Genomic DNA, 25580 nt, shown 5'->3' with positions numbered 1-25580 from the left:
TTACCATTTCGTGAACCTAGGAGAGGAGGTAATTCAGACTTTGCTATGACAATCTGGCTCTTCTGAATTAGCTACTGTAAATATGTTTTGTTATTAATTTAAGTATTTGCTATTGACTCTTCAAACGCAGAGTTTAGCGTTTGTGTGTTTGTGTGTGTCTGTGTGTGTGTGTGTGTGTGTGAGAGAGAGAGGGGGGGGGGTCACATAATTGAGTCAGCTGTCTTAACTGTCTGTGGCTTGTGTACTTCAAACACATTGAGCTCATCACTGACTGTCATGTGACTCTGTTCCACTTTCGCACTTGAACTGATGGTAAAACTAAGGAAATTATTAACTGTCCTTACATTTATTTTGAAAGATGAATCTTGTGATTATGGAAAAGGATGTTACATTTCCGGCGAGTGCTTGTGGTGTTCGGCCAATCACAATGCACTGGGTCAGTTGGCCAATCAGAGCAGACTGCTCTTCTTGGAAGGAGGGACTTTGTAGAAAACCACGGGTTCAAGAGAGGCGGGGCATAAGACCAACAATAATGTACATTATTTTAAAAATGTGTTTTTTGAACATTAAAGCATCAGCATTTTCTGTTACACCAAATACCAAAATAACTTTATCTTTAAAGGGACAATAAGTAACTTTTTAGGTATTTTATTATCTAAAATCAATATTTTTATTCATAAATATGCCCTCAATGGTGTACAAATACCTATGCCAATGTTTAAACTAATCCTCGTAAATGAAGAATTTATTATCTTTATATACATGGGACGGTAGGTCGACGGAGGCTTCCATGTAGTTCCGCCATCTTGCAAAACTATAATAGCAGAGAGGGACAAAAAGTACTAAGCCAACGCGTTTCCACAGCGCGTTTTCGGTCAGAGCCAGAAACGCAGGTACAGAGCAGTGAGAGGCGCTTGAAACTGCACTGGCAAGTTTAAAAGTCTGGCATGGCCGCGGGAAGTGGGGGTGCTGGGGGTGCTGCAGCACCCCCTAGTGACGAGAGGGAGATGTAAAAAAAGAAAAAAATGTAGGCCTATTAAAATATTTTGCACAATTTATAAATTCCCTATGAATATTTTAGAAAATGATTTTGACACACATAGGCCATTACGTATATTTTACATTACAATTTTAATTTAATATTTTGAGGCCTAATCAACACAGGTTCGGAAGTTACGTTGTCAATGACAGGCAGGCAGGTTTGGTCGCCGAGTAACGAGGTTTCCCGCTCGTTCCATGCAGAACACATCCATCTTTGGCAGCAGCTGACTAGTAAATTTACATAGTTTAATGACAGAAACGAGGAAAAAATAATTCACAGAAACGGATTTTGGGCGCACCTCCACATTTGGACACCTGTAACCAGGGCACCCCGCCTGCATGTAGCTCAGGTAAGAGCATAGTGCTGCCGCGCTTGTAACGTTAACATTTATTTTTTTGGCAACAAGTGTGGGATCAGCTTTGACTAGCCAAGCAATTGTAAGTAGTACACTATAGTATTTTTGTAAGGTGGTGGGGATGGAGATGGAGAGTATTATTTCGTTCGTGTGTTCTTTGCGTAATGGTTGTGGATAACTGTTAAATGACGTTTAAATAGTCGGAGATTATTTCCTTGTGGTTTGTGTAAAAAGGTTGGAGATGGAGACAGAAAGCTTTATACTGTGCGTGTGTTCTTTGCGTAGTTAATGGATGTGGAGAACTGTTCAATAAACAAATTGCTTTTAAATAGTGAGAGATTATTTCCTTGTGGTGTGAGTAAAAAGATTTTGGAGTTAATAGAGTTGCGTGTGACATAAACGTGCAGTGACTCAAGCCAGCTGATCAAATCGATTGCATTGTTTTAGCGTTACTGTGAAGTTTGATTAATATTATATTTTGTTGTAATATTATTTGTTGTATCTAAATAAGTTGCATGTATGTATAGGCTATCTGAAATTGTAATGAAAGTAATTATTTCGTTTTCTTTCGATTATTAAACTATTATTTCTGATTCTGCTTCAGATTAATAGCGCATTGCGCATATCTGAGAACTGATGTCTGTGTGTTTCAGACCCTGGCTGGCTGTGCGCTGAAGTGTATATGACAATAAAGTAGTAAATCTAAATGCATTTATTTTTATAATGTATTTTAAATAGGCCTATAGGCTCATAGGTTTTTTGTCAAAAAAAAAAAAAATATTCACAGCACCCCCTGTTCAAAATTACTTCCCGCGGCCCTGAAGTCTGGATTGCATTCTTATTATGGACCATACATATGCCGCGCCACAGGAGAAGAAAACATCGTCGCCAAAACAGTCAAAAATAGAACGTAAAAGGAAACGTGACCGTAGATTACAGAAAACAAGAGTTAATGTCGGGGAAGCTTTTTCTAGGTGGAAAGAGCTAATGCTGGATAAAGATTTCAAAAGAGACGCTGAAGTGGCCTGTTTTCTTCTTGACAGGTAAGTCAGTGTTACAGTCTATATTATAATATTTTTTTTATATCTAACAATGCATATAATTCAGAAAATATAACGAATAAATTAGACATAACTACTAATTACAATATTTCATGTTTTCCACAGTCAGTAATTCATACTGTAACATTCGTTTGTTAGCTGTCATGTTGCAGTTTGTTTGAAATAACACACCTGTTCACCTGAAGGAAAACTCGACGAAGTGCTATTAGAAGACATCCTGTCAAAGCTTTTTGGTACATATCGCCTACCGTAGATGCAACGCGCATTTGAAAAAGCGAGGCGCTGGCGAGCAAAATTAGTTTGAATGCAAAATACAATTTCACCACTAGATGGGAGTAATTCCTGCTTAGTGTCCCTTTAAAAAGCATCATATGACCCCATTAAAAACGGAAGAAGGAAAAACTTGTGTACGTGTGGACATGGCCTCATAAAGCTTATCAACAGTGTTTTTCTACCATATAGATTATGCAACGTTTTAAAAAAAATTTGCAATACAGTGTGTTGTCTCCTTTGCTTTGCTAGACTAATTTCATAACCAGAATTTTATATATCCTCCTAACTGCACAATATTAAATAATATTTCATATAATTTTTCAATAACTGGGGTAAAATCATATAGAAATTGTGTCCAAAATATTTATTTCACGTTTGTTAACACCAATAAAGTTTATAAAAGATCTGGATTTGGAGCAAGGGTAACAAAATTTGCAAAAAAATAAACGATGAAGGCATTGAGAAAAGTTAAAAGGGTGGGATCACTATAGGAAAATTTCTCATTAATGTCAAATAATTTAATCATAGCTCGTTTTTCCAAATACATAGATGCACCGCTAGAGAGCGCCATCTGCAGTATTATGACTAAGCATTCTGACTGTCTTATCCGTAAACTATGACACAAGGACTTGTCATTCACCAATGTGTCCCTGAGCAAGACACTTAACCCCTAGTTGCTCCAGAGGCGTGCGACCTCTGACATATATAGCAATTGTAAGTCGCTTTGGATAAAAGCGTCAGCTAAATGAATAAATGTAAATGTAAATGTAAATGTCATTCTGATGGCACTGACATGTTCCTTGACACAGACATTTATTTTTGAGAGATGAACTAAGGATTTTGCACAAGAGACTGATTTTTGCAGGTAATCCATGCTCTTTTGCTATTTGTGTGAGTTGTTTTGAGAAATGCACTTACTGTTTTGCAAATCTCAAGGATGATTCGAGAAATGTACCAAAGCGACTGAGAAAAACTGTAAATCCTGTTACAATATAAGCATTTTAGTCTTTGTTCTAAGATCTAACAATAAATAGTTCTAAATATCTGCTACCCATTCCTAGTATTAGAACTATTGCATTAGTTAGAACACAGATTGTATTTGTCATGTGCACAATGTACAAGTAATTTATTTGGTTGTAGGCATAGAGGAAGGAAAAACATCTTTTTTTATCATATTTGGACTCTTCTCTTCTCATGAGATTATCTACAATACAGATGAATTTCCCTTCTTTCATGCAGCATTTATTTTTTTTCCCTGTGTTACTTATTCCTAGTTTTTCTTTTCTCATATGCTTTGTTCCATTGTCCTTGATTCCTGGGGTTATGTTTATTTTGAGCCCCTTTCACACTGCCATTCCGGCAAATACAGGGGTAAAGTGTTCCTATAATTGTTCCCTGGTCGCTTGATTGTTGGCTTCGTTTACTCAGTTACACTGGCTGTAGGTGTTGGCATACACACATACTGTATCAGATTTACCCTTTTGGTTTTGTTTAACAGAATTTTGTTATACATTTTTTTCTGCCTGGATCCTAACCCTAACCCTGCTTCAGACTATTCAGACAAATACAGTCATTCATTTTTTTCAGCTTCCTAATCTTAGGTACTATATACAGATCTATATTCTCACTTCTAAGCCAGCTCATTTCCAGAGTTAATTCAGAACCATTCTGGCCTTTTCATCACACACCAGTTTCAGCTCAGTTCTTAAACCATCCACTCCTCTCAGAAGCCTTGCATGGCACATGAACTGAATTGTCCCTTATCTTCACAAGGAAAGAACAGAAAATAAAACAAAGAAGCCACAAATAAATCATTTATGAGTGAGACCTTTTGAGAAGCACACATTTTTCACATTTTTACACTATCATTTTGCTTTCAGAAATTCAATAAATGTAGAATTTTTTTTGTAAATTTACTACACTATAGAGTACATATTTATTATATTACTGTTCACTAAATCATTCCTCTTGTCCGAACACATTGTTTTTATTAATCTGATTTTACATATGTAACATCTATGGATGTACGAAAAACATACTGTATACCGATATCTGACTGAAGTGGTGTTTGATATACGGTTCATCAATACAAAAAAGCATTCAGTTATAAGTGACCAGTTTGATATTTTGGCTTTGTTTCAAGGAAGAGTCTTAATTACATAGTTTGTTTTCATTTTAGTTACATTTCAGTTTTTGTTTCTTTTTAAATCTTTTCATAACACACTCCATTACTTGATCACTCCTATTTGTAACACACACACCACTAATAATATTTGGTTTTATTAAAAACATTTGTAGATATGACTGATAAAACAGAAAAATCTTAAGTCCTCTATTCTCTGCAGAGTCAAGTTAAGTTCAACACAATGATGAAATACAGTCTCTTCCCAAAAGGCAAACTAAGTAACCAATCATACGATTAGCATGTTTTATCATTCATTTGGTGGTGGTGTGCTGTTAATGTTTGACTTTAAGACCTTGTTAATACAACACTCACTTCTAAAAGCTAGGTTTAGAAAAAGTTTAATCTGACTGGCAAAAAAAAAAAAATATATATATATATTCTTCTTGCCTAAAGCAAAATAAATAAATATTAATGCTAATGTGTGCTGTCTTTCTCTCTACAAAGTCTTTTAAATGCAGATATCTTTCAAATGTTAAAACTAGTGGTCATTTGTGTTTTCCGGCCATGCAACTTCATTATCAAGGATGATGGATGTGTTGTTGAGAAAATTTCATTGGAAGATTGGAAAATGAAAGTAAGTCTGTGCTTTATAAGGAACGGAATGTATAAGAAGGAAACTTTTCTTTGGAGCTGCCTGTGAGGTGAATCATGAATCAGGTTGTTTGCACACTATTGTTTGCTCTGGTGTTTGGAGCGACTCTTACACACTCTGCAGGTAAGCTGATATATATTGTCTTACAATTACAATTAGTAAAGCATTTTAGATTAACCCCTTTAATGCATATTGTTTATGTGGGGAAAAAAAATCCCTTTTTTAAAGGTCATTGTTGTCCAGGAAGGTGTCTGACCAATATTTATTTTTGAGGACAATCTGACACACCATTACAAAACTAAGGAAATATTCAAACTTAAAAGATAGACGGTTTATGTTTAATTAAAGATTATGAACATAATCTACAGTCTGTCCTCATTGAAAAATTCTGCAGCTCATCAGTCACTGTACAAAAATATTTGTCCACAGAATGCAGTGATTGTCCAGTCAGAATGATGTATTCCAGAAATCCACCAGATCTGATCTTTGTTAATGTCATTGATTGAATGAAGTATTTCTGTTAAACATATCCAATATGCATCACATCAAATATCTCCTTTGTGGTGTGTTTTGGTATGAGGTTTATTGTCTGTCAGTACAATCAGTGATTACCGGCTTAGAACAATAGTTTTCCTGACCTGGATCTGTTGTGTAGATTAGTTTTTCATTTTAATTGCGTCATAGGGCATGCAGGTGGGTTATCACAACGCTGCTTATGCAGAGGCAAACTGCCAAAAGCAGTGAAGCCCAGATGGATTCATGAAGTTGAATTGTTCCTACCAAGTCCCTCTTGCTCAAAGACAGAGATTATGTAAGTATGCATACTATGAGTCCTATTACAAGATAATGTTTATAAATCTTTATTTTCTTCTAGAGATTCAGTATAATTAATGAGTGAACAATTGCAAGCCCATGATGGCAATAAAACAATTGCTTTTGTCTTTTATCTTTTCCTCCCGATCTTAGATTGACTGTGATTGTGAAAGGAAAGGGAAAAGGAAAGGAGGTTAACAGAAAGTTAAAGATGTGTTTGGATCCAAATGAGAGGCAAGGACAGAGATTACTGAAGGGCAAAAGGTAAGATATACATCACTGTTACACTACTGCTTACTGAATGTATATAACCAATGTCTATGTTTATATATTATGTTATTAGAATTAAATTATGTGCCGTTGTGCTTCACTTAGAAAGCTGAACAAAAAGCAAAGGAAGAGAGGAAGAAAAGAGAAGATTAAGAAGTTTGACGACAAGGGTGGTTATTGAAATTATTCTGCTATAATACACAAGACTTCAATTCCATTTAGCCTGAAATGTATTTTTTTTCCTTTATATCTATTTATTGTTTTGTGATTTTCTCTGATAAAACTACATCTAAAACTGGCTTGTTTTAATTGAGGCCAGTGAATGTTTTGTTCTTTTAGAAATTATGAGCACATTGATATTTTTGAGTTTTGAGATGAAATGCTGTTTTGGAAAAGTATTGTATAGCTTACATTATGTTCATAATAACTCCTTTATTCACATTTAAAAAAAAAATTTGTATTAATCATTTTTATACAAACCTTTCTAATCCAGAGGGAATCTGTGTGGGATATAACCATGAAATAAAAATAATTCATGCTAATTTGGTGTTTTGTTTATATAGTATGAAACATATGTTAGTATGTTATTAGTGTAAGAACATATAGTATGAAATGTGTTTGCTTAAATAAGGATGAATCGCAATGGACCTTGACCATTAAGTCTCCCGATAACTATCACAATGAAACATTTATCTCATCTTGCAGTAGTCTGTTGCTATCTATTTATACAGATTTCATTTAAAGGAAAATCTCATTTAAACAATACAGTTTTTGTCATGCTCATAAGAATTCACACTTTGTTATGGAAAATGAAGAACTTGCATGTGAATTGAAAGCTTTGTTGAGGAGTACATTCAGCTGAACTTTTCTGGCAGAAAATTCTGCCTATGCGGAAAAGACCTTGGAACATCTTATCCTGCTGTTCACACGCAAACACAATGTGTGCATTTATGGGAAAAGACCATAGTTATCTGAATGTGAAAGCAAAAAAGGCCACTGTAGTGTAGGTCTATTATACACTTAAAATTTTTGAGAATAAAAGTAGAGTCTTTAGTCCCTCTGAGTCCTAAACCATCTTTATTTACCCTCTAACTTTAGCACTGACTATTCTAATTCTATTCTTTAAAAAAATCGAACTAGCTTTCTAATCTTTTTGTATCTGTTGTCTTTTCATTTATTATAAAATTAACTAAAGCAAAAACAACAACAACAACAACAAAAAATATCTCCAACACTAGCTCGATATATTCTTTTTCTATTCTATCTGTTTTCTTTCTTTTTATTATATTATTTAAAATCCCTTGCTACATGTACTGCATTTAACAAACTGAGACTTATTATAGCACTTGTATATCATTGCTCTTTTTTTTATTTGGATTGCTTCCATTGTCCTCATTTGTAAGTCGCTTTGGATAAAAGTGTCTGCTAAATGACTAAATGTTAATGTAAAAGTGAATACATATATATACACACGTACAGTATCACTCTAAAAAACACTGGGTTATTTTTCTCAACCCAAATGCTGGGTTGAGACCGCTGGGTAAGGACGTTGGGTTGTTTTAACCTAATTTTAGGTTGAAAATTGGTCTTGATCATAACCATACCCTGATAGCATGCACTTCTGGGCCTCATCTTGGCCAAATATGGCACATATGGCTGAGTTCTGGCACTGGCATAGGTCATTTGGGCCAGATTTGGCCCACACACATCAAGTCAGTTCTGGCATGTTTTATGAGGGCCGGATGTGGCCCATGTGTGAGAAACTGGTTTTAGGTTGAGTTCTGGCTTGTTGTGTGTGGGCCTGACATGACCAGAAGTGCCGTTTTCTAGGGAAATGTCCTACAGGACCCCCATTATATTTCATCTTTATTTAATATATACACACACACACACACACACATTTCTTTGTCCAACACACTGTTATAAAGCTGTTATAAAGATGCAGTGTTATGCAGAGTCAAATCTCAAAATTGTCCTGTGGTGTGATTGTCTCAAGCATGGTTCAATAAATGACAACTTAAAAATAAAAGAATTAAAAATTTAATAAATACATCTGCCATAATTTACTTTTGTAGTAAATGGCAATCATTGTTTTTTCATTCATACATTTCTGACAACACAGGAACTTGACACATTTTGTATGTGAATACTCCTAAATTGTATTTTTATTTTTTAATTAAAAAGTGCATGTTAAACTACGTAATCATAGAAAATTATGCAAATGTGTCTTGCTTACCGCTAATGACAGGTTAGCTTGGAATTGCAAGGTCATTAGCTTACACAAAAAGCTGAAACGTCCTTTGGAGTGACAGAAAATGTCTGTCAATAATGTAACTCACACTTCTCTTACTTGTATTTGACTCGCTTCTGTTGTTTATTTACTTTATAGAAATGGTTTAATGACTTAGAAAAAGTCTGTTAGCATCTCTACCATTTTCTGATGACGTTATGTTAGGTACGCTATTTATGAAAGTTTGGGCTTTTAATCAAATCACATTTTGTTATGGTTTTGTTGGTAATTTTTCAGTGGATGATTGGAAATTGCTTAATTTATTTAACCCAGATCTATACACTTTGCTGTTTACCGGTGACATAACGTTATTATCAAGGAGCCAGAAAATTGGCTGAAAAGTAAAATTGCTTTTATCTTTTGAAACAAATATTGATAAAACTGTTCTGCGATTTCAAGAGTGACAAAATAATCCTTAAACAACAGAAGGGAGTGTCCAAGATTTCAACATTTCTGAAGGGAGCTGCTTACAGAGATATAGGAAACGCTAAAAAAAAGCTAAATAAATAACTTAACATGTACTGTATGTTTCACATATTTTAATTTAGGCTATATCACCAATGATTCATGAATCTGTTATTTGCTTTTGGGAAATTTACAAATTTTTCATTTATTACAGTTATTTTTTAGGGGGGTTTGACATCCTAATGTGAGTGACACCATATGAGCAATATATCTTAAGAATTGTTTTTTTTTTAATTTTTTTTTTTTATTATACTTTATATTACACTATATTGTTTTTTTTGCATTTCACCTCTGCTTTAGTGTGTTTGCTTCTTATAAACCTGGAGCTGCATACTAAATATTGTTGGCTCTGTGTCAAATTGCTTGCTTTGTTCCTAGATTCTTCAGTGCTGATGGCCTGCTGTACCCAAGCAGAGTTGGAGCGAACATCCTGTAAGTCAGGATTTTTTTTGCATAACAAAACCTGATGTGGACACAATATTACTCTGTTCCAGAACATATGCATGACTGCCAGCCTTGTGTGGCAGTCTTACTATCCAACAGAGTGAGCGCACCTCTGTTCTATAATATATATATATATAATATAAAATTAGAATATTGTGGCAGATTATTGTTTGTCAGAATATTGTTTGTCAATTTTAATCATTCAAATGTAAAACGTGAAACTCATACATTATATAGATTCATTAGACATGCAATATATTTCTATTATGTGTGTTTATTTTGATTTATACGGCTTATACGGCTATATCTAAAGAAAACCCAAAATTCAGTATCTCACAAAATTAGAATATTGCATAAAACCAATAAAAAACTTAGAAAAATATGTTCACGTTTAGGTACTAAATACTTGGTTGGGCCTACCATTTACTTGAAATACTGTGACGGGGCATGAAGGCAACTGTTATGGAAGCCTTGGTTTCTTTAAAAGCAGCTTTCAGCGCACCTGCATTGTTGTATCTCGTACCTCCGATCTTCCTGTTGGCAATGTCACATAGATTCCCTTTGGGGTTCAGGTCAGACGAGTTTGCAGGGCAATCAAGCACAGTGACTCCTTAGTCATTAAACCAGGTATTGGTATTTTTGGCAGTGTGAGCAAGTTCAAATTTCTGAAAATCTGGATATTTCAGTTTATTTTTAATTAATTTGCAAAAACTTCTACAATTCTGGTATTTTGCTGTCACTATGGGGTACTGAGTGTAGATTAAGAAGAAAAAAAAACACATTTCTAGGAGACATTGCAGACATCTGCAATGTAACAAAGGGTGAAACACTGACCACGTTTACATGCACCCTCATAATGCAATTATAATGGGATTTTAGCAATATTGCGATTATACTTTCCCTCATGTAAACACAATACTTAATAATGTGATTAAGCTTATAATAATATTAAAACAGGTGGCGTACGCCATTTTTAATCACAGGATGCGGGCATGTAAACACTTTAATTGCACTAACTGAAGTGAGCGTGTGTTTGTCACGTACCTTCTGTCTATGCGTACCGTGCACGCGTGGACAGGAGGAGAAGCTCGCAGACAATCTTTTACTGTCTATGAGGCAATCGGGGGGATGTGGAGGCATAAAGTCAAGGGAGAAGCCCATAGAGAGTGCATAAAAGCAACGGGACAAAATTATTCAACAACGTCTGCAAGATTCGGTGGGTGATTCATATTTCTCTTGGGACAGCGATTAGAAGACTTAAAGGTTGCTCACGTAACATCTACGTCATCAAGCTCAGTTTGAGTCTGCACAGTACGCTCGACCCCCAGGAAGTGCGTGCTTCTAATTGACTTCACTTGTCTCCGTTGAATTCAATGGGGTCACTGTGTCCATTTCTTTTACTGTCTATGGGTGTATCGTGCCTCCGGCCGTGTGACGTCACACGGTCAGACGGCTCGATTTGAAAAAAGGGGGAAAAATTTAACGAGATTACAAAATATGTATTTTTCTCATTATAGGGTGTCACCATTCTAATTTGTTGAGATAGGGTTAGAATTGGTGGGTTTTTGTTAAATGTGAGCCAAAATCATCACAATTAAAAGATCCAAAGACTAAAACTACTTCAGTCTGTGTGCACTGAATTTATTTGATACAGTAGTTTCACAATTTGAGTTTAATTACTGAAATAAATGAACTTTTCCACGACATTCTAATTTACTGAGATGCACCTGTATATTTATTTAAACAAAATGACATGCCTTAACACTAGTGCTGCCATTATAGCATTCTAGAGTGCTGTGGTAGACAGTGACATCAAACAACCACACAAAGTGTTGAAATTATAAAACAGACTATTTACTTACACCTCTTATCTGAAAATGTACAGAGTTTAATTAAATGTTTTATTTTTTCAAATGTTTTTCTCTTTTTAGGCCACTGATGAAGAACAGGCAGTGACTGGGATGAATGTTGGTCAAAGAAAAGAATGCCCTGTCCCCTGATGCAACAGTGGTTTTAAAAGAGGACACTGCCCTGGATGATGTAAAAGATGTCACATGCTGTGCTGATGGGACTTCTTCATGACCACATCAGTTATGCTAAAGAGATAGGTTTAATGCCTAGCTCGATTTGGATTAATTTTAGTCTAGCAATGTAGTCATTTTAAACCATAAAAAAGCAACCCAGCATGCTGGATTAAACATAGTAACCCAGCGCTGGGTTCGTCCCTTTTTGACCCAGTGCTGATTTGCCAAAATAACCAAAATTTGGTTGTTTAGACATGTAACATAAATAACTAAACTTTTCAGAGACATTGTGTTTATGTATGTATACAGAGAATTACATGCATCATTGAAATGACGCATAAGGCAAACAATTGAATCAAATTAAGTACCCTGTATGTCGATAAATGATGCTAAAAGTATATCTTGAGTGTTAAACCATGACGCCAAGGGATCCTGAATAAATGTGGAGTTGGGAGTGAAAACTGCAGGGTCTGGTTTGGTTCTGTAGGAAGCCATCATCGGTGTAACATTTGCTAAATCCATAATCATTTTTTTTAGGTCACAGTGGGAGGGCGGCAAGGAAGATGAGTTGGAGCAGTAGTGGACCAAAATTGTAGCACTATTACATTAATAAACAAAACAAAATGATCATCCAAACAGAATATAGCCTAATTCACAGACGGCAAACACTCTTAACAGCAATCGCTAACCATAAACAGTGGCAAACCAAGCACTGAGCAAACTGAGGGTAATTTACATACAAAGTAATGAACAAAACTAGAAACAAGTAATAATATGAATATGTATTTACATGACTATATTTACATTCATATAATTTATATGATAAATAAATGTATTTAATATATAAACATTGCATATTTTCTGAAATATATACATGCATGTGTGTGTATTTAAATATACAGAATAAAACAGCACACATGTATTATGTAAACAAAAACTTTTATTTAGGATGTGATTAATTGCAATTAATCATACGACAGCGCTGATATATATATATATATATATATATATATATATATATATATATATATATATATATATATATATATATATAGTAGAGTCAATACTCAATTTTAGTTTATAAAAAAGCCACCTTGTTTCTTATTACAATTAGTATATCTCTTATCAATTATATATTATTTATGATGACATACTGGCACCCCCAAAACTGATGAGATCACTACACTTTATTTCCCAGAAACTGGAAGTGGAACTGGAAAGGGTAACAGACCTTATGCACTTGAGCAGTGAACAGGGAAATCCCAGAGTGTCTCTGATGTAGCATATATAATGGAGCCAGTCAGCTCATGTATTCACATTTGGTCAGTCAAGTGGCTTAAAGTGAAGACCTCCAAGAGACTGAAACAATGAAGACTGTGGCAGCTCTACTTGTTTTTCTCAGTTTGGCCATTGTTGCTATTGAAGGTAAGATTTTTTGTGCTTTTTTATTTTGAAACATTTTACTAACTCAGCACAATCTGTTGCTTCATGTTTCAAAATAATAATTTCCGTCATTTTTTTGCTATCATCATCCAGGGAGGCCCGGGATTGGAATCCAGAGATGTTTATGTCGTGGTGCTGGTCTCAGAATGGTGAAGCCAACGCTAATAGAGAAAATAGAAATTCACCCTGTTAGTCCATCCTGTGGACATGTGGAGGTTGTGTAAGTACATGATTATTTCTCATTGTATTTAAGACATTATCAATCTATGTTCTCTTTAAATAACCTGATGATGTGTCTGAACAGTGTCACACTGAAAAATAACGGAGGTCGAAGATGCTTAAACAAAGAGTCATTGTTTACCAGGAACATCATTGCTATGACTGCAAAAAAGACCAAGTGAGTCTTATCAATCACATAACAATTGATATTGAAGACCTGAGCTTCACATCTTATTATAAAAATTAAGAAATATAATGGAGTAATGTTTATTTACGTTTCTTCTTTTTTAGGAGTGTTCAGTAAAATGTGTGGAGGTTGTGGCCACTGTGGACTCTGTCATTAAAAAGCTGTATTGATTCTTTCATTTATTACAATATAAATTATATTACAGTATTTTATATATTATATTTACACATTATGTTATGAGTTTTTAATTTATTAAAAACAATGTGTTGGATGTCTTTTTGGATGTTTGTTGTAAAATGTCAGATAAAATTTTCAAATAAATTCTTCTCTAAATTCTCTAAATGAAGGTTTGATAATTTTTGCGTTAATGGTCTTGGTCATTGGCTTTTGAAGAGATATTAGTTATGTTAAATGTCTCTTTGTGTGCAAAAACTAAACAGGAGACTAGGAGAGAATTAAAGATGCAAAGCTATTGCACCCCCCCCCCCCACACACACTACCATTTAATACTTAAAAACAGTATGTTATTTCTACCTAATATACTCATATAAAAACAACAACAACAAAAATAATATTAAGAATATACAATAAAAATGCTTATTTATATGACATCATCCTAAAAACCGAAGTTAGCGCAACAAGACTCAATATGAAACAACAAGGGAAACTGAGTAATGGAAAATATCTCAACACCACAAATCAAGGGTGAACATGGAAATATCCCATTTCTGAATATGTATATGGTACAAGAGGAAGGGGACAATAACAACACTGTGAATAAGTTTTCCTCTGAGTCTGTAAGAGTGTGTTCACCAGTCACAGGTAAACCGCAAAAATGACCTGTGACTAAAAGAAGACAATCCAAATTTAGTACCCACAGGCTTGTTCACACAGGAAGGGGATGAATCACGAATCATGAAATTATTAACTGTTTTTAAACTTTCGACTTCTTTTGACCTGACACAATGTCTTAAATACACAATTCAGAGCATACTTTATGTGTGAGATGTGGTCAAAGAAATTGGGCTATAGGCTGTTCATTGCATGAGATGCTTAAGTCTTTCAAGTTAGTTATATATATATATATATACAGTGGGGATCGAAAGTTTGGGCACCCTTTGCAGAATCTGTGAAAATATGAGTGATTTTCAAAAAATAAGAGAGATCATACTAAATGCATGTTATATTTTATTTAGTACTGTCCTGAGTAAGATATTGTACATAAAAGATATTAACATTTAGTCCACAAGACAAAAATGCTGAAATTATTAAAATAACCCCATTCAAAAGTTTGGGAACCCTTGGTTCTTAGTACTGTGTTCTGTCACCTGATGATCCACGACTGTCTTTCTGTTTTGTGATGGTTGTGCATGAGTCCCTTGTTTGTTCTGAACAGTGTTCTTCAGAAAAATCTTTAAGGTCCTGCAGATTCTTCAGTTTTCCAGCATCTTTGCATATTTGAACCCTTTCCAGCAGTGACTGTATGATTTTGAGATACATCTTTTCACACTAAGGACAATTGAGGGACTCAAACACAACCATTTAAAAAGATTCAAACATTCACTGATGCTCCAGAAGGAAACAAGATGCATTAAGAGCTTGGGGGTGATATATATATTAAGACTGGGCATAACTTTTTAAAATCAATTATATATATTGGTGTAATTTGAATCTAAAAAATTCAAAAATTGAAGGAATTTTTCCATAATTCTTTTTTACACGTGTTTTACCACTATTTTGAATTTTACACCTCATTGCATTGTGTTTTCGAGTGAACAGAAATGTCCGTAAAATCAATGGATAATGTCATGTCGTGTAATTAGCTGCCTGTACAATTTATTTTTTTTACAGTGAAGGAAAGAAAAGATAATTGCAATATCCATGTCATGCAGATTTCAAAACAGAGTCTTAGCATAATGACTTTGTTCATGCAACCACCCCCCAATCTCATTAGAAAATGTGACTATTTTCTGTTTTGGTAAATTGGTGGCAGAATATGTAAACACAAAGAATCGAGATTGTAGCTTATGTGTATAAGAACCAGACGGGGTTCATGTGTATTAATCATACTAAACAGCATGTCGATGACAAAGTTTAAGAATCAGCACTATTGTGTGCTAGACTTACACATACTATTAAGCTACATGTTCACAAAATACATCCTTTTTTGTATGTTGGCCTTCTGCTTTTGCATGAGAAAATATTAAAGTAAACATTTTGCTCATGACATCAGCCTGAGTTTGCAAAACGTTTTCCCCTCTTCGTAAGTGTGAGCTTCTTATTAAGACTATATTTCATCTGCAGAGGTAGTAAAAACTGATGACTGATTTCTCTGAAAACAGAAGTTGGGTTCATGTTGGACGTGATGTCACTGATTTTCATCATCACATTGGTCATTTCATAGTCCAAAATATTGTGTTTAATGGCAGTTTAAACATTTGAATAATTTATGCACATGGAGTTGAAAACATAACTGTTTGCTGTTGTTTGACCAAACAGTATTATAATTAAGGATGATTGCCATTATAATGGATGTTTTAGTGCTTGTGCAGGGATTTTATATTTGATCCCTTCATTTATCTTGGGCTCCAAAGCGTGTTTGAAAGAATTTACACCAACTTCCAAAATTGCTGTAAAACTAATTATAATTCTTCCTCATTGGCCAGGATATTCTTTGCACTAAACGACACGAGACAAAGTCAGGGCATTTCAAAGAAATGGGAAATCAAAACTGCTGTGCTTGTGAAACTGAAACTGGGAACTGAGTCCACACTGTAAATACATGATCTTCTGAGCTAATACTGTTGCTCAACTAGCAATAACAGTCTTAGACAATCGTCAAAACTTAAAAAAACAATGAAGACTACAGCAGTTTTTGTTTTTCTTTCCTGTCTGCTTCCAATGGAAGTACCAGGTGAGTGTTGCCTATTAAGACCTATAATTGAATTTATTGTATAACTGTATCTCTTAAAAATATAAGATTTTATCATGCTGTTCTGCAGCCTATAAAGTACAATCTTCCTTCCAGGGCACAAGTTTCCCAAAGTCAGGTGCATCTGTGCTGACAAAGGAGTGAATGGAGTGAATGGGAGACAGGAGATTATGTAAGGACGAAAACAAATGGTTTTGTACAGATATTTACTATTATTGATCATGCTGCTGTCTCAACCCTCTTGAACACCTTCAGCTCTTCTTTTTTATTTCCAGTGTCAATCTGAAGAGCACAGAACGGAAATGCTTGAATCCAGAGCCTAAATTCACACAGAATTTAGTCAAGAGGGTTCTTGAAAAGATGTGTGTAAAAACTTTTTGTGGTTTGTTTGACCTATTGGCAATTCTGAAATAAATAAATTACATAAAAATAATATAAAATATTTTAAATAATATATAATGAACTATTTCTGATCTTTACAGGGCCCGGCAGTAGATGCTTAGTGCAAGACTGGATTAGCTGCTGTGTTATAATGCCAATGAAGAACATCCTCAGACGCAATATGACCTCTAGCTGACAGTTTGCATATTGCATGAGTTTCTCTAGAACACATATTTAGTTTAAACTGTAAATATTTTCTGCTTGATAATTTATGCAACCGATTGTGATATAGTAATTGTAAATTTCAAATGATAAAATTATAAAAACAAATTTAAATATATATTTAATTTTGTATCTAATTTTACTTTCATGTTCATAAAACAAATAAACACTGTTATTGCTGTTGTACAGTCCACTTATGGTGTTTATAATTTCATTATCCATCTGTGTCCAATGTGCTTTCAAATAAAAGTTTTTATCTTCCATAAATTCTAGCTCTTTGGTAAAGGACAAGGATGCATCTTCAAGGAATGGAAACATTGTCTGAAACCCCATTCATTCATTCATTCATCACAAGTGTAAAATCAAAATCAAATAACATTATCCCAGTCAGAGTGATATGTCTGAATAACTTATAAATCATAAACTGGCCTATTTTTTTTTAATATACTGAAATTAGGTCATAATTGCATGTAAGTTTAATTCAGACTGCATGATTCTGCTCAAATGAAATAAATTAATGTAATGAATTATATGAAATAATGAATGAATGAAAATAAAATAATAACTTTTGGTCTAGATTAAAGGAGCTTCCAGTGCAAAAAAAAAAAAAAGAAACAGTACCGACATTTTTAATATTATTCAGTTAAATTCACATTTACACTTTTCCTGATACAAAGTTGCCAAGCAGCTTCACAGAAAATGTATGTTTCTACATTATATTTAATTAGCAGTATCTTATCAGTGGTGATTATGTTAATGTATGTACATATAGCAGAAATTTACAGTAAAATTGACATATTTAAACAAAAGATAATACAAATATTACATCCAAATTTTGGACTGTAGAAGAAGTAACAGTATATCTGTCTATTTCTGTGTCTTATCATAATTTAATAGGAGAAAATGATTGGTCTTCCGATAATTTACATATTCTACACACTCTATTAGCTTAGTTAATTTAAAAGTTTCATCTAGTCTTGTTGAAATGTATAGTTGGGTATTATCTACATAACAATGGAAACTAATCACATATTTTCTAATAATATTACCAAGGGACAACATGTAAATTGAAAATAGCAGAAGGCCTAAGACAGATCCTTGCAGCACTCCATGCTTAACTCGTGTTAACTGATAATATCAGCATGCATTGTGCTTACATAATAAAAATATGTAGCAGTCGAAGTGACATTTCCAGATTTCACAAAAAGTGTTCTTTTTGTTCAGTTTCAGTTTTGCTTTTCATCATCATGATTTTGCTAAAACATTACCTTAGACTTCAACACAATGTCTGGTCAAGATGCTATATAAAGAAAAGGGTAGTGAAAACACTTGATAACATTCCAGTGAAATTTCAGTGAAGACAAAAAAAAGTTTTGTTTAATGACCTGATTTTCAGTTTTTGTTTTTGTTTATGTTTATGCCAGTTTATCCTCAAATTTACATGGTTCACCAGTCAAGTCTTGAAGCACCCAGGAGTGCTTAGAGATTAACTATACAATAATTTATGGACAAATAACTCACACTCATTATTGGCAAATATATGTCATCATCTTTTTACCATCAGATGTAACCAGTGCTTTAAGTGGGCCAGTACGCACCGGTACTCAGTAACATCACTTCCAAATATAGCTCTTGAATGTACCGCTACCTCTCCATGCACCCACAACGTGCTTTTAGCGTACCGGTACACTCATTTGGACATCTGTTTTAATAGAGGTTTTAATCTTTTGCCTGCCCTGCCGCTTTTCAGAGCACTCTTCACAATGCAAGCTTCCTAATTCGTCCCACCGAGAGCAGAGACTACATTACCCATATACCCTTGAGTTTTACAAGTGAAAAGTGCATGCGTGGCTTTTGCCGCTGTCAGTGTCAACAACTCAACGTGGCCAGAGAGGGTGTTTGAAACAGCTCTGTAAAAATACAAATATAGTGAACAACATTTAATATGCTCTCCTGGCTTCAGACTCTGAGTACTAAAACAACACGGTCAGAATCAGATGACTCGCTGGCTAACACCCCACCAAGCGAATGATATCGCTGCAGGTCAGACGCAAGCTAATGAAGTAATGCAGTAACTCTTTCTAAGGGTATTTTTCTAAATCCTTTTGCACATTTTATTCATGTTCAGTAGCTCTTTCTAGCTCAAGCAAATCCACAAATTATTAAAAGTATTTATTATTTTTTATAAGGTCGTCTGTTGACTGCTGTATATAAAACCCCTTCAATATAGTTGTTGTTACCTCAGGGAATGAGGGGAGTCATCAAAAAAAATAAAAAAATATATATATGTATATATATATATATATATATATATATATATATATATATACACATACTATAATAGAGTACCAGCACCTCTTTTGGGCCACTTAAAGCACTGGATGTTGAAGACAGGCCTGAAAATAAAGAGGTAGTGGAGACAACTGACCAACTTCCACAGAAAACACACGTTTTGTCCCAAATCCTTGTTTGTGGTTTCTTAATGGTGCCATAAATAAATTAAACATCCACATGCACAAAAGCAAAAACAAAAGATCCCAGCCACACTTTGTGATGATGGAGATAGATCATTATTATAATTTTATTAATTTCACAGACCAAAAATGACTGTAACATATCTTGTGTTAAATAGGTAAAGGTAAAAGTTTAGAAATTTAACCAACTTGCTAGAAAAAAAAAATGTTGGCTAGCATATTACATACTTAATGTAACTTAATAAGCAAGTACATCTAATGAAGTAAAACATTCAGTGGCAAAAATTGAAAAACTATAATATAATAGAAACAGAATTTAACGTGTAAACACACACACAAAATTACATCAGTAGCAAAGGTATTTGAGTTTAAATTACACACAGTATTAAACAGATGTTAAAAAAATAAAAAAATATTATGTCAACAGAACTTTACATAAAGGTTTAAGTATAAGCAATAAATTAGATTTTTTTTCCAATCATGCATTTATTTAAATTGTGGCAGTAAATCCACTCATTATCTTTTTATAAGCTAAGAAGACACAATGCAAACAATTTTATTTTTTCACTGGTTGTTATTGACTTGTGGTGTTAGAACTATGATCGCTGGGTTACTACACTGAAAATGTTCTTTAATAATGAACCAGCATCCAATACTCTGATGCTAAGCAGGGTTGAGACTGAGGACTTGTTTGGCAATACATTGCAAGAAAAAATCTTTAGAAAAATGAATATTACTCTAGCAGATAGGGGTGTTGGTGGTTGAGGGGAGTGGGTGATTGAGAATGATATAAAACTTGACTATTGAGAAAGCTGATTTCAGTAAGGCCACATTTACATACAATTGGTAAACAGTCAAATTAAACCAACTTTAACTTCACAGTGTAGCTATAAACTACTAAATCGGCATGAATCAGTCAAATTGAATGCACAGAAATTGTTGGTTGTTACTTGGGTGCCTGTCTCTGAGTACTGTACAGTATTTACCTGCACAGATTACTTTTAAACAGTGGGGCATTATCATTAAAATTATTGAAAAATATTATGTTAATAAATAGGTTCAGTGTGCATTTTCTATATTTGTGTATAATTATCTTAATTTATACACAACATGTATACAACAGATTGTCTTGTGTATAAAACAGACAATAAAAGCCATGAAATTCAATCAGTTTACTATGTTTTTCAGTGTTTTAGCCTAATACCTACTAGTATTCCCACTATATTCGAGTCTAATTAAGCAATATATCTTTCCTCATTAATGGAAAGTTACAAACAGGGTGCCCTGAGTCGAGGCTTCCCTTCATGAGGGTTCAGGACAGTGTTTCCGAGAAATCGCAATTAAAAAAAGAAATAAATAGAGTACACTGGAGTACTGAAACCTAAAAAGAGAACTAAGACTGAGGGGAAAACCCTGATCCTACAGTATTTAAATGAACTCCTCAAGTCCTTCAGTCACAGTCTCACTGACCTAGACATAACACAAGCACAGTTGAACGAGAACAAGAAGACAATGAAGACTATTGCAGCTTTTGTTCTTCTCGTCTGCCTGATCGCTGTAGGGGTGAAAGGTGAGTTTGAGCTCTGAGAGATCGCAGATCAAGAGCATTCAGTATATCTTCAGAATGTACATTTGTTTATGGTCATGTTTGCAGTTAATAGACTCTAATGAAATATCTGACATTTCTCTTCCAGGACAGGACAGGTCTTCAAAGGGCAGGTGCTTCTGTGCAGACAAAGGTGCAAACATGGTTTTAGTGAAGAACATCGAGAAGGTTGAAATCATCCCTCCAAGTCCATCTTGTCGCAAACAAGAGATTATGTAAGCACAACCTACATTTGTATACAATCATTTATTTTCATTTACAATAAATTTCAGATTCAGCTCACTGATTTTTATTCTTTCATAGTGTCACTCTGAAGAATGGTGCAGGACGGAAATGCATGAACCCAGAGTCAAAATTCACTCAAAATGTCATCATAAAGGCTCTTGAAAAGAGGTGAGAATATCTTTAAACATATTTACTCATGCTTCACATACACATTCAATGCAAAGATGTAGATTTGTGTGGCAGAGAACAATTCAAAAAGAATGAATTAATGGATTAATGGGAATTAAACTAATTTTAACCTATTTCTGATCTTCACAGAAGCCAGCAGACAGCTCCACACAGTACAACTGCCTCTGTGCCTCTGAAGAACACCATGACTTCATCATCAGCACCAACATCCTTCAAATGACTTCAGATGAAATAATATTCTGCCTCATAAGTTGGGAGTTCAGTTTAGAAAAAAAAAACACATACAAAGAAAAACTTTTAACCTTAACTTATTTCCTAATGTCTAAGCTGACTAAATTATTTTTATCTGACCGCTGGGTTGTTTTCGCTATCTCACAACCAATTCGTATGTATTTTACAGGGTGGGTAATTCGTACCAATTCATATGACCTCACTCGTATGATTTTGTATGATTTGTCTAGACCCCAGAGACGGGTAGGTTTAGGGAAGGGGTTAGGTGTAGGTCATTCCTACAAATTCATACGAATTGTGCAACTCGTAAAATATGTACAAACTGCCATGAGATCGGATTGGTTGTATTTAAAAACTTTTTCACAAATGTGTCATATGTACAGTCTTTTTACAATTTGCTTTATGATTTTATTTTCATTGTCCACAAAGATGTGTCAAATAAAGCTTTTATATCTATAAAATAAGCATATATGTCTATCTATCTGTCTATTTATCAATTTATCTATCTAAGAGACTATTTTTCTTCACCAAGGATGTGAGATTGATAAAATGTTTTTACTCATTTATAAAAGAATCCTGAAAAAAGTATCACAGGCTTCAATAAATATTAAGCAACACAACTTTTTCCAACACTGATGATAAATCAGCATGAATGATTTCTGAAGGATCATGTGACACTGAAGACTGGAGAAATGGTTGATCACAATTCAGCTTTGCGTCGCAGGAAAAAATAAAAATAAAATTCTCTATATATATAAATACAGCCTAAGTGAGGATAAGAGGCTTATTCAAAAAAACATTCAAAATCGTATTTTTTTTTAGAAGTAATTATACCAGTCGTATATGTTTTCCCATATTGATGACATTTGATCAGGTCAGTATTTCCAAATTTCCATAAATCACTGTTTTTATCAAAGATTTCAAAAAAGAACATGCAATGCAAATTAAAAGGGTAGTGAAAACCACTAACAACTGACCTCTATTAAGCTCTATTTAAAAAAACAAAACAAAAAAAAAAAAAAAACATTTGGTCTGTGTAGTTTGTGGTTTACATCACCACACTGTGATTCAGCTGTCTGCACAATGCCACAGAACAACAGCAGTGCAGTGTGTACTATAGTTCAATTATCAAGAAATCATTATTTAGTGATGCACATTTCAGATAATATTTTGCAGTGCAGGGTACATTGAAACAGTGACTGCCTATATCAAAATGTGCATTGATGATGTGACAGTCATCAAAACCATCAACACATGTGCATACCAAAAGATGTGGATGACAGAAGAGGTTCGTGGGCTGTTAAAGGCCAGAGATGAAGCATCCAGATCAGGAGATAAAGCAGCCCTCAAAACAGCAAGAGCCAATCTGTCCTGTGGCATCAAAAATGCAAAACGGTCATATGCTCAAAAAAAAAACAACAACAATCACTTCATAGACAGAAGAGACACACAGAGCCTGTGAAAAGCCATTCAGATCATCACTGATTACAAGCCCCCGCCACAGGCCTGCGATAATGACACATCCTTCCCAGATGCACTCAACAACTTTCACTCACGGTTTGACATGCTGAATGACACACCTGCACAAAAAACTGCCCATACCTCTCAATGACCAGGTGCTCTGTCTGTCTCCACCCGATGTTAGGAAGGTTCTCCCACGCAAGGCCGCGGGCTGCGAGTTCTGACAACATACCTGTATGTGTACTGAAAGACTGCTGTCCTAACAGATATCTTCAACATCTTGCTTAGCCAGGCAGTCATCCCCACATGCCTCAAATTTACAGCAATCATACCAGAACCAAAGAAATCACCTGTGTCCTGTCTAAATGACTAGCGTCCCATAGCACTAAATCCAATCATGATAAAGTGCTTTGAGATGTAAGTCATGCTCAACATCAAAACCAGCTTCCCCAACATAGTCGATCCGCTTCAGTTTGCATACCGTCCAAACTATACTACAGACAATGCAATTTCCTCCTCCCTCCACCTGGATCTTACCCACTTAGAAAATAAAGACTCCTATGTTAGAATGTTGTTCATCTACTTCAGCTCAGCATTCAACACAATAATCCCACAACAGCTCATTAATAAACTAAACCTGCTGGGCATAAATACCTCCCTCTGTAATTGGATCCTGGACTTTCTAACTGGAAGACCTCAGGAATGAGTCTGGTTTGGACTTTAATGGCAGCATTCAGTTAGACTGAATGCATTTAAATTGTTGGTTGTAACATGGGTACATGTCACTGTGTATCTGTATTTTACTGGCACAGATTGTGTTAATAAATAGTTTAATGTGTATTTCTATATTTCTGTGAATTGTTACATTACTTTATACAAAAAAAATGTAAACAACAGATGGTCACATGCTTAAAAAAAACAATAAAAGCCAATTCAATCAATTGAATGTTTTGAAAACAACTGAAAGGTCCCAAGAGTTTTCACTTTCAGTGTTTTAGTAGTACTTCCACCAAATCATAATTCACAAAGATATTCCAGTCTAATTAAGCAATATATCCTTCCTCATTCATGGAAAGTTACAAACAGGGTGCCCTAAGTCGAGGCTTCTCTCCATGAGAGTAAAGGACAGTGTTTCCGAGAAATCGCAATTAAAATAAGAGAAAAGAGAGGATGCTGGAGTACTGAAACCTAAAAAGAGAACTAAGACTGAGGGGAAAACCCTGATCCTACAGTATTTAAATGAACTCCTCAAGTCCTTCAGTCATAGTCTCACTGACCTAGACATAACACAAGCACAGTTGAACGAGAACAAGAAGACAATGAAGACTATTGCAGCTTTTGTTCTTCTCGTCTGCCTGATCGCTGTAGGGGTGAAAGGTGAGTTTGAGCTCTGAGAGATCGCAGATCAAGAGCATTCAGTATATCTTCAGAATGTACATGTGTTTATGGTCATGTTTGCAGTTAATAGACTCTAATGAAATATCTGACATTTCTCTTCCAGGACAGGACAGGTCTTCAAAGGGCAGGTGCTTCTGTGCAGACAAAGGTGCAAACATGGTTTTAGTGAAGAACATCGAGAAGGTTGAAATCATCCCTCCAAGTCCATCTTGTGGCAAACATGAGATTATGTAAGTGCAACCTATATTTGTATACAATCATTTATTTTCATTTACAATTAATTTCAGATTCAGCTCACTGATGTGTATTCTTTCATAGTGTCACTCTGAAGAATGGTGCAGGACGGAAATGCATGAATCCAGAGTCAAAATTCACTCAAAATGTCATCATAAAGGCTCTTGAAAAGAGGTGAGAATATCTTTAAACATATTTACTCATGCTTCACATACACATTCAATGCAAAGATGTAGATTTGTGTGGCAGATAACAATTCAAAAAGAATGAATTAATGGATTAATGGGAAATGAAAGAAATTTGAGCCTATTTCTGATCTTCACAGAAGCCAGCAGACAGCTCCACACAGTACAACTGCCTCTGTGCCTCTGAATAACACCATGACTTCATCATCAGCACCAACATCCTTCAAATGACTTCAGATGAAATAATATTCTGCCTCATAAGTTGGGAGTTCAAATTACAAAAAAAAAAAATCCTTTAAAACTAAAAATATTTCCTTTTGTCTAAGCTGATTAAATTATTTTTATCTGACCACTGGGTGGTTTACACAAACTTTTTCAC

The 25580-nt window shown here is 34.6% G+C and overlaps 4 protein-coding genes and 1 long non-coding RNA gene across 5 annotated transcripts; all 5 read left to right on the top strand.

Moving 5' to 3' along the window:
• The first annotated feature begins 5493 nt into the window (after window positions 1-5493).
• On the top strand, window positions 5494-7130 carry LOC113049180 (C-X-C motif chemokine 11). Its single transcript, XM_026211298.1, has 4 exons — window positions 5494-5631; window positions 6193-6319; window positions 6475-6585; window positions 6697-7130. Exons 1-4 carry the CDS (start codon window positions 5565-5567, stop codon window positions 6770-6772), a joined length of 381 nt encoding a protein of 126 aa, XP_026067083.1. The 5' UTR covers window positions 5494-5564; the 3' UTR covers window positions 6773-7130.
• Window positions 7131-9709: 2579 nt separating this feature from the next.
• Window positions 9710-12334, top strand: LOC113050020 (uncharacterized). Its single transcript, XR_003276697.1, has 2 exons — window positions 9710-9778; window positions 11722-12334. It is a non-coding gene; the product is annotated as an uncharacterized LOC113050020 (long non-coding RNA).
• A 683-nt stretch (window positions 12335-13017) lies between these two features.
• cxcl11.1 (chemokine (C-X-C motif) ligand 11, duplicate 1) lies at window positions 13018-13919 on the top strand. The gene is made up of 4 exons (XM_026211296.1): window positions 13018-13239; window positions 13351-13477; window positions 13562-13654; window positions 13768-13919. The coding sequence occupies exons 1-4, from the start codon at window positions 13182-13184 to the stop codon at window positions 13778-13780; spliced, it is 291 nt and encodes a 96-aa protein (XP_026067081.1). The 5' UTR covers window positions 13018-13181; the 3' UTR covers window positions 13781-13919.
• Window positions 13920-21117: 7198 nt separating this feature from the next.
• Window positions 21118-21970, top strand: LOC113049177 (C-X-C motif chemokine 11-6). The gene is made up of 4 exons (XM_026211294.1): window positions 21118-21242; window positions 21367-21493; window positions 21582-21671; window positions 21822-21970. The coding sequence occupies exons 1-4, from the start codon at window positions 21185-21187 to the stop codon at window positions 21910-21912; spliced, it is 366 nt and encodes a 121-aa protein (XP_026067079.1). The 5' UTR covers window positions 21118-21184; the 3' UTR covers window positions 21913-21970.
• A 2664-nt stretch (window positions 21971-24634) lies between these two features.
• On the top strand, window positions 24635-25492 carry LOC113049178 (C-X-C motif chemokine 11-6-like). Its single transcript, XM_026211295.1, has 4 exons — window positions 24635-24761; window positions 24886-25012; window positions 25101-25190; window positions 25342-25492. Exons 1-4 carry the CDS (start codon window positions 24704-24706, stop codon window positions 25430-25432), a joined length of 366 nt encoding a protein of 121 aa, XP_026067080.1. The 5' UTR covers window positions 24635-24703; the 3' UTR covers window positions 25433-25492.
• The last annotated feature ends 88 nt before the right edge of the window (window positions 25493-25580 follow it).

Source organism: Carassius auratus, chromosome 30 (genome assembly GCF_003368295.1).
Source record: "Carassius auratus strain Wakin chromosome 30, ASM336829v1, whole genome shotgun sequence".
NCBI lineage: Eukaryota > Metazoa > Chordata > Actinopteri > Cypriniformes > Cyprinidae > Carassius > Carassius auratus.
Note: the sequence above shows the minus strand (reverse complement) of the source record. Positions and strands in the feature narration are given on the sequence as shown.

What these genes read in the sequence shown, in the direction of transcription:
- cxcl11.1 (XM_026211296.1), top strand. Translation starts at nt 13,182, where the DNA reads ATGAAGACTGTGGCAGCTCTACTTGTTTTTCTCAGTTTGGCCATTGTT. An exon ending in GGCCATTGTTGCTATTGAAG is followed by an intron (nt 13,240 to 13,350) that starts GTAAGATTTTTT and finishes ATCATCATCCAG; the next exon opens with GGAGGCCCGGGATTGGAATC. An exon ending in TGTGGACATGTGGAGGTTGT is followed by an intron (nt 13,478 to 13,561) that starts GTAAGTACATGA and finishes GTGTCTGAACAG; the next exon opens with TGTCACACTGAAAAATAACG.
- LOC113049178 (XM_026211295.1), top strand. Translation starts at nt 24,704, where the DNA reads ATGAAGACTATTGCAGCTTTTGTTCTTCTCGTCTGCCTGATCGCTGTA. An exon ending in GATCGCTGTAGGGGTGAAAG is followed by an intron (nt 24,762 to 24,885) that starts GTGAGTTTGAGC and finishes TTTCTCTTCCAG; the next exon opens with GACAGGACAGGTCTTCAAAG. An exon ending in TGTGGCAAACATGAGATTAT is followed by an intron (nt 25,013 to 25,100) that starts GTAAGTGCAACC and finishes ATTCTTTCATAG; the next exon opens with TGTCACTCTGAAGAATGGTG.
- LOC113049180 (XM_026211298.1), top strand. Translation starts at nt 5,565, where the DNA reads ATGAATCAGGTTGTTTGCACACTATTGTTTGCTCTGGTGTTTGGAGCG. An exon ending in GACTCTTACACACTCTGCAG is followed by an intron (nt 5,632 to 6,192) that starts GTAAGCTGATAT and finishes ATTGCGTCATAG; the next exon opens with GGCATGCAGGTGGGTTATCA. An exon ending in AGATTACTGAAGGGCAAAAG is followed by an intron (nt 6,586 to 6,696) that starts GTAAGATATACA and finishes TGCTTCACTTAG; the next exon opens with AAAGCTGAACAAAAAGCAAA.
- LOC113049177 (XM_026211294.1), top strand. Translation starts at nt 21,185, where the DNA reads ATGAAGACTATTGCAGCTTTTGTTCTTCTCGTCTGCCTGATCGCTGTA. An exon ending in TGTCGCAAACAAGAGATTAT is followed by an intron (nt 21,494 to 21,581) that starts GTAAGCACAACC and finishes ATTCTTTCATAG; the next exon opens with TGTCACTCTGAAGAATGGTG. An exon ending in ATAAAGGCTCTTGAAAAGAG is followed by an intron (nt 21,672 to 21,821) that starts GTGAGAATATCT and finishes TGATCTTCACAG; the next exon opens with AAGCCAGCAGACAGCTCCAC.